The sequence below is a fragment of the Phaethon aethereus genome (genome assembly GCF_964289735.1).
Source record: "Phaethon aethereus genome assembly, chromosome: Z".
Taxonomy (NCBI): Eukaryota; Metazoa; Chordata; class Aves; order Phaethontiformes; family Phaethontidae; genus Phaethon; species Phaethon aethereus.
Genome location: NC_138577.1, coordinates 89,538,508 through 89,546,864, shown reverse-complemented (window position 1 = coordinate 89,546,864; position 8,357 = coordinate 89,538,508). Strand labels below are relative to the sequence as shown.

The following is an 8,357-nucleotide window of genomic DNA, read 5'->3' as shown; positions in this document are numbered from 1 at the left end:
GCCTGACAGTCCTGTCTAGGACACAGGGCTGCTTAGGAAAGGTGCGAAACTTTCTCCAGAGGCTGAGTTCACCCTGCGGTCCAGTGTCTGGAGACACCAGCTGGACCCTCCAAGCAGGAGAGGGATTGAGAAGAAGAAAACATTCATGACTGCTGGCAATGCACCACCAGCGAAGCGGGCATGGCTCATAACAGACCCCAGACACCCAATCCCAACCTGGCATGAGGCCATTGCTGCTGAGGGCATGCAAGACCATGCCACTCTGCTCCAGCTTGGGCCACCACCTGCCCAGCATCATTCCCCACGTCCCGCCCTGAGTAACAGTGTCTGCCGATGACATGATGACTCTCCTTCATGGCAGGCCTTCAGCCGCTGCTTCCCACGCTGGCCCCCCACCTGGTGGGCAAGCCTCCCGATGCCCCATGTGCTCAGTGACCTCCCACCAGCCTCCCCAAAGCACTGGACAAGCAGCCTTACTAAACAGGGAGGTACCTCACAAGATTTACCACTTGGTATTTGAGAGTAGAAGTGTTATTATCAGTGACCAGAAAAAACAATAATGCAAAACAGGGACCTCCACCATCCATAAGCACTCCCCCTGAAACAGCTCACTTCATGCACATTATCCGGTGTGCAGCAGCCAGAGTTCAGTGCTCTGGTGCGTTAGGAGCCCTACAAACACAAGAAAGCATGCACGTCCATGGGGTGGCTTGAGGTGATATGAGCACCTGGGACAGCCTTTGCTGGCAGGAGTGCCTCTGATGCCACGCTGGGTGGTTCTGGCTTTGCCCCTGCCTATACACACCACTGCCAGCTCGTGCCCACTCACACGCTGGGAAACATGCTCGAGGGCTGTGGTTACCCTCTAATGCCAGAGTTCATCTCACATATGATATTGCTAAAAGCAATCGGGAACCAGGCTCCCTTCTTCTCTCACAGATGCATACTGACATGGCAGGCAAGTGCTTAGTGCTTTGAATTATAATCTCTGACCAAATGCAGAGAATTTTACTTTTCCTTGCACACAGCTTGAATTCCAGCTATCCTGCAACAGTCACAAGGAATCTGGTCAAGAAAGCACAGACTTGCCTTGAAACTAAGTTTCAAGGTTGTCCTAGGGTCCTACACAACACCTGGGTATCCAGTGGGGAATCCCAAAGTTTAACTTCACTGGAAGAAATACAGATTTGCTGCCACACTCCCGCAGCAGCACTTCACACAGTCTGCTGGGAAGGAAGGTCTCATGACAACAGTGCCACATCCCTCACGACTATGATCTGCAGGGCTTGGCAGCTCTGAGCCTCTCCCCTGGCATGACATCCCCATGCCATGGAAAATGGACACTGACGCTGGAAGAGGAAGACTTTTGAGCAGAACCTGGGGGTGAAGACTTAGTCTCACACCCTTTCAAACAGGCAAACAGCCCAGCATTTTCTCTTTGCTGTTCCTCTCCACTTTGTAGGTTTATCATTACGGGTTAAATTGTAATAACCCTTACCATTAAACTTTGCGCTAGCAATACAAAATACTAAAATAAAAATAAGCCATTGTTATTTACTACTAAACTGCTAAATAAATCAAACCCCACAAGAAAAAAACAATAAAACTACACACTCTGCCAGTACTTTGTATCTTCCAGCACCTCCTCAGTGAGAGGCGATACTGACATCACACCCAGCCAAGAAAAGAGGATGCCGCCTTTCTCAAAGGACACCTAGGAGGCCTCGCTGACACCAGCCTCGCAGCCGTGAGGGACGCAGGGCCCAAGTCCCCGAGACCCTCGGAGCCACCCCAGGGCAGCGCCCGCAGGCAGCCTGGGATCTGTCAGGCGTTCCCTGACGAGGGTCTGCCGTGGAAAAAAAGCCTGCGCTCCTCTGCTCAGCACCACCCCTCTGAGACGCGGCACCTGATCCTAAAGCAGCTTCTCGCGTCCCTACGAACGGGGCAGAAGGGTGGGCACAAACCGCGGATAGTGCGGGCAGCTGGAGAAAGAAACCGAGGCAGAAGCTCAGCCGACCCTCCCGCCGACGGTGGACGCTCTCCCTCCGCCCACCCGCCGCGCTCGGCGGCTTTTCCCTGGCTCTCTCCCGAGAGCTCCAGAGCTCCCGCAGTGGTGGGGAGCCCTGCCCGGGGCGGCGGAGGCACTCCCGCCGGCGTCGCCGCCCCCTCCCCTGTGCACCTGGCGGCGCTCAGGGCTCGCACGGGGCCGCCTGGCCGCGCTCCCGGACTGGGATGTGGCCCGGAGCCCTGCCCGGCGAGGCGCGGGGAGCTGCGCGGAGGGGCCTCGCCCAGCGCCCCCACCCCGCTGCTGGCGGGGCGCGGGGGACACGCGGGGCGCGGACCCAAATGAGACGCTGTAGCTTTTCGCGGCGCGGACACCGAGGCACCGGGCGGCGCTCCAGCCCCGCGGCAGAGCCCGCAGCTCGCGCTCCTACTGCTTCTCAGGACCCTGCGACCACACGCTGCCCGGCCCGGCCCGCCGCTATCGCCGAGTCCGGCGCTCACCTCCGCTCCGCTCCGCCCCGCCCCGCCACGGCGGGACCCGCTGCGCCCCGACCCGGACCCGCGCGGCACGCTGGGGGGCGGGGCTCTGGGGCGGGGTGGGGTAACTGCCCAGCCCCGACTCCGGCTCGCGCCCGTACTCCGCGCCGCTACCTGATTGGCTGAGACGGGGAGGGGGCAGCGCCATTACCTCCCTTCACCTGGGTCACGTGAAGGGGAGGTGCACCGGGTTTCTTTCGCCCTCCCCTCACACCGTCCGCTGACGTCAGCCCTTGCGTCAGGCGGCGCGGCTGCGTCACACGCCGGCGCGCGCACGGCGGAAGTCGCGGGGCTGGGCCGCCGGCGGAGGCTCCCGTCCCCTCGCGCCCCGCCGCCGCCATGGCAACGGCCGCAGGTGCGTCCCTGAGGCGGGGCCCGCCGCTCGCGCCTCGTCGCGTCCCCACTCCGCTCGGGTTGGGGGGCTTAGCCCGGCTCAGCGCGGCGGCTGCGCAGGCGCACCGGGGCGGGGGCGGGCGCGGTTGGGCGCGGTTCCGCCTGGAGCGGGCCGCAGCCAGCGCTCCGCTGCGTCGCCGGCCTGACCTTGAGCGGGAGCTCCGCCTGCGGGCGCCTGCCCGCCTGCTGGGGCCGAAAGGAGCGGGACAGCGCTCAGGGCCCTGGTCCCGGCCCCGGCCTCGGCCCCGGCCCGGGAGGGCGCCGCGCTGCTGGCCGCTCCGCCGCCCGCGCAGGACGGGCCGGTGTTGTCTCCGGCCCCCCCGGCGCGGCTGCGGCTTCCCTGTTTGCGCCTGTGCTGCATTTCTCATTCGTGCTTGCCTGTGTGCTTTCAGGTTGCCTGGTGCCGTGCCCCGGCGGGGCTGCGATCGCTCCCCAGCATCCCCGGCACACCGGCGCCGCGGCACGGCGGCCCTGCCAGTGCTGTTGGGAGCATTGAGGTCTCCTTAGCGGCACCAGACCGGCGGGTTAGCCCGGGCAGCTGCATCGCGGGAAGCCCCGCGCCGAGAATGCAGTGAGTCTGGACGCGTACTGCACGTTTCGGGAAGGGCTCGGTGCTTGCAGTGGGCTGGCAGTGGAGCCACGGGCTGGTGAGCCCCGAGTTGGTAATCCTGTGTATGTTACAGTGGTAGGTGATCAGATGGAGAAACAAATTAACGAATCCATAAACCTTTGGTGTTAACTGACACAACTGCATGTCTTCAGGATTTGGGTAATTGTTTAGGGTGAATATTTCTTATAGTTAATGGTGAAAGACGGTGAATTTGTCGTATTACTCAGATTTACTGATTGAACAAGCGTTCAGTTCCCAGAGTAATCTTAAACTGTGATTGGGCCAGGAGGACTTCCTAGGTAGCATGTTCGTTCCACAGCAGTCAGGATGATGGGAAACACTGCAGTCTCTTACCGGTATTACTAATATGGAGATATAATGCAATATCGGATACAAATGTCCTTTTCTTTATTCTTTCCCGTATTTTTCTTCTGCCCTAGTGGGTCATATGCCAGCATTTTGAAGGCCATGGTCATTTAGGCAGGTAAATGGATTGAAATTGCTCTTTAGAAGCGCTAGATGTGCATACCACAAGATGGTAACAGTGGCAGGCACCTGATGTACAGATCAGGGAGCATGATGTCAAAAAGGATCATGTCTGCCCCCTTGCTCAGAGCACTCTGAAATCAGCCATTGGGTTGATGGGAACTTCTGTGTATAAATGGAATGTTGCAGCAGCTTCAGGAGCCTAAAGGTATAGGCAATGCCGTTGATCCAAAACTTCTTTTTTTTCAGGATTGTTTCTTTTATGTTAAATTCTAACTAAGTGGCTGCTGTGCTTTAATACTTGTAGGTGGCACAGGCCTTACACATTATGTGTGAAAGCAAGGGTCCTGTCATAAACACTTCTGGGAGGACTTGCTGTTCCTGGCTTTTGCAAGTTCCGAACTCGGAAGATTGCTGACTTTCTTACATGAGGATCACTGCAGTCTTCAACACTTCCCCACTGGATAGATCCAGCAGTTGCACCAAAAGGAGCATGTAGCTTCTGAAACTAAACTAAGTCTCTCTCTTTTTTTTCTTTTTTTTAAATTCTATTTTATTTATTACAAGATTCTTTTGAAGGAAAGATGCATTTTGGCCACCAGCAGCTGCCACCCATAGAAATGACTAGCTGTCAAAGGCCTTTTGAATCATCTCCTTAATGGTTTTGTCTTCAGTGAGACTCTTCCACACTGTGTTAGTTGAATTAGCATGACCCACTGTCCTGTCTTAAGATTAGCATATCTGCAGATGTGGAGCTACAATAATCTGAATAATACTCTAAACTGCTGCATATGTAAGTTGGTGTATAAGCCATGTAATATGAATCCCTGTTTCTGATGTTACTTCTCATATTGACAGAAACAGAATCACAGAATCACTAAGGTTGGAAAAGACCTTTAAAATCATCAAGTCCAACCATTAACCCAACGCCACCATGACCCCTAAACCATATCCCAAACTGCCACATCCATATGTTTTTTGAACACTTCCAGTGATGGTGACTCCACCACCTCCCTGGGCAGCCTGTTCCAATGCTTGACCACTCTCTCGGTGAAGACATTTTTCCTAATATCCAGTCTAAACCTCCCCTGGCGCAACTTGAGGCCATTTCCTCTCGTCCTATCGCTGGTTACTTGGGAGAAGAGACCAACACCCACGTTGCCACAATCCCCTTTCAGGTAGTTGTAGAGAGCAATGAGGTCTCTCCTCAGCCTCCTCTCTTCCAGTTTGAACACACCGAGTTCCCTCAGCCACTTCCCATCAGACTTGTGCTCCAGACCCCTCACCAGCTTTGTTGCCCTTCTCTGGACCTGCTGCAGCACCTCAACATCCTTCTTGTCATGAGGGGCCCAACACTGAACACAGGATTCGAGGTGTGGCCTCACCAGTGCCAAGTACAGGGGCACAATCACTGCACTGCTCCTGCTGGCCACACTATTGGTGATACAGGCCAGGATGCTGTTGGCCGCCTTGGCCACCTGAGCACACTGCTGGCTCATGTCCATCAGTACCCCCAGGTCCTTTTCTGCCAGGCAGCTTTCCAGTCTTCCCCAAGCCTGTAGCATTGCAAGGGGTTGTTGCGATCGAAGTGCAGGACCGTTTTTAATAAAAACCTCATACAGTTGGCCTCAGCCCATCGATCCAGCCTGTGCAGATCCCTCTGCAGAGCCCTCCTACCCTCCAGCAGATCAACACTCCCACTCAACTTGGTGTCATGTGCACTACATCTTTGTAAATTATTTAGATGGCATTTTCACTTGACAGACCTTAAAGGATTAAATAGCGTGTAACTGTAGGGGAAAAGCCAGGTATATAGGTGTTTTGTTTTAAAAAAAAATTGTGTACTTGGTTAAAGTAATCTGTCAGATGGTTGCTTTGAGTAATCCAAGTTGTTCCTCCATAGCCTCTGCCACGCATCCTTCACATAACAGCCTGTAGTGGCTGCACCTTGAGAAACAGTTCCTCATGTCAAGCAGGGGTATTAGTCCCTGCTAATAACACTAAACAAGTGTTGTGGGTAGCAATTGTCTCAGCACTTCTCTGTTTTATTTGGTACAACTGTTGCTGGTTATGTGTCCTTCAGGACCTCAGATCTAGCCAAGCTCCAAGTTCTTGTTTAATTTAAGCCTGCGATTGCAATTGTTTACTAGTTTTGGCTGGGATAGAGTTAATTTTCTTCATAGTATCTTGTATGGGGCTATGTTTTGGATTTGTGATGAAAACAGTGTTGCTAACAATCCAATATCATAGCTGTTAACTGAGCAGTGCTTACACAATGTCAAGGGCTTTTCTGCTCCGCACACTGCCCCACCAGTGAGTAGGCTGAAGGTGCACAAGAAGCTGGGAGGTTTCACAGGTGGGACAGCTGACCCCAACTGACCGAAAGGACATCCCATACCATATGATGTCAGGCTCAGCAATAAAAGTGGGGGAATGATCAGAATTTGTAATGTTACTGCATGTACTTTATTTATTTTTTATTTCTTAGACTCTCTTCTGTCCTCACCACCACCATCCCAGCAATGCGTATTTTATTTGTGTGAGAGTAGACCTTTCACTGTTTGAATTCCTTGGCGCATGGGGAAATCTAATGTGTAAGCTTCCTCTTGTCAGCTGTAATGTAGCACTTGAAGAGTTCATATCTCAATTTACTTCACAAATTTTATTTCTGTTTCAATTTGAAAGTGTACAGAAAGGAAAAAGCTGCCACTTTTTCTGGTCTCTGAGACTTGAGTAAGAAACAGTGCAACATACATCAGATCTGGCACTTGTCACTTTTCTCCTTCAAATTTTATGGGCTTTCCTTGGATGCAAGATACTAGGTGCTGTTTGAATGATCCACTAGTGTGAAAAAAGCTGCAGGGTCACCTGCAGCTCTGCTCATGTTCATTCTTTTCTTTTTTGGTGTAGGGAAGGAGAACTGAGATATACTACAGGAAGAAAAACATTATGATGGATTCAGAAGGTTCTGTCCCAACGAATTCGAAAGAATATCTAAGCAATGACATAACAGCTACCTCTGGTAAACATTATCTTTGTGGCTACTGTGCAGCCTTCACAAATATAGCAGTCACTTTTCCCATCCAGAAGGTCCTTTTTCGACAGCAGTTGTATGGTTTGAAAACAAAGGATGCAGTACATCAGCTGCAGAAAGACGGAATTAGAAATCTCTATCGTGGCATCCTTCCTCCATTAATGCAGAAAACAACAACACTGGCTCTAATGTTTGGCTTGTACGAAGATTTCTCTTCCCTGCTCCACAGCCACACGAGTGCTCCTGAACTCCTTACTCGCAGCATGGCAGCAGTGCTTGCAGGGACCACGGAAGCTGTTCTTACACCTTTTGAGCGAGTACAGACTTTGCTTCAGGACTATAAACACCATGATAAATTTACAAACACTTACCAGGCTTTCAAGGTACTGAAAGTCTATGGGATGAGAGAATATTATCGGGGATTGGTGCCTATTCTGCTCCGAAATGGACCCAGTAATGCACTTTTCTTTGGCCTACGGGGACCTATCAAACAGTGTCTGCCTGAAGCAACTTCTTACAGCGCTCACTTGGTCAATGACTTTATCTGTGGTGGGCTGTTGGGTGCCATGCTGGGATTCTTGTTTTTCCCAGTGAATGTTGTAAAAACTCGCATGCAGGCTCAAATTGGTGGTGAATTTCAGTCCTTCTCAAAAGTCTTTGTGAAGATCTGGCTGGAACGTGATAGAAAACTGATCCACCTTTTCAGAGGAGCCCATCTGAATTACCATCGTTCTGTCCTGTCCTGGGGCATAATCAATGCAACCTATGAATTCTTGCTAAAGCTGTTGTGAAAACCACTGTCTTCCTTCAGCTCTACTGTTATTTGGCACATATGATGTCACTTAATCCCAGGGAACAGTGCCTGCATAGTGGATAAGTAATTAGTCTTGGCCTACAATATTTATGGGGTGAATGGTGATGCATCTAAACCTTGGTGCAATTAAGATGAACTTTTTAAAGTATTTATTTGCTGGCAGGTGAGTTTACCCATAATGGATCTAGTAGACAAATACAAGGTTTAAACAAACAAACAAACAAAAAACCTGACTTACATTAGTCCAGCAACTTATGTTGTATCACTCCCAAAATTTCTTAATGCTCTGTGATGGCATGTCCTCCACTGTCCACATTGTAGAACATGAAAATCACGGACAGGCTGATGAAAATTGATCCCCTTGCCTCAATCTAAGAACGCATTTTCAAATGGTTTAGTACTGCTTATTGTTTAAAGCTAAAAGGACAGATCCAGATGAGGATGACTGAAGTTTAGAACTAAGCCTACATGAACTCTTC

General features: G+C 51.7%; 1 protein-coding gene across 1 annotated transcript; it reads left to right on the top strand.

Moving 5' to 3' along the window:
• Window positions 1–2,880: 2,880 nt before the first annotated feature.
• Window positions 2,881–7,855, top strand: SLC25A51 (solute carrier family 25 member 51; the record flags this gene model as incomplete). The annotated part of the gene is made up of 3 exons (XM_082013354.1): window positions 2,881–2,896; window positions 3,327–3,334; window positions 6,941–7,855. The coding sequence occupies 3 exons, from the start codon at window positions 2,881–2,883 to the stop codon at window positions 7,853–7,855; spliced, it is 939 nt and encodes a 312-aa protein (XP_081869480.1).
• Between the last annotated feature and the right edge of the window lie 502 nt (window positions 7,856–8,357).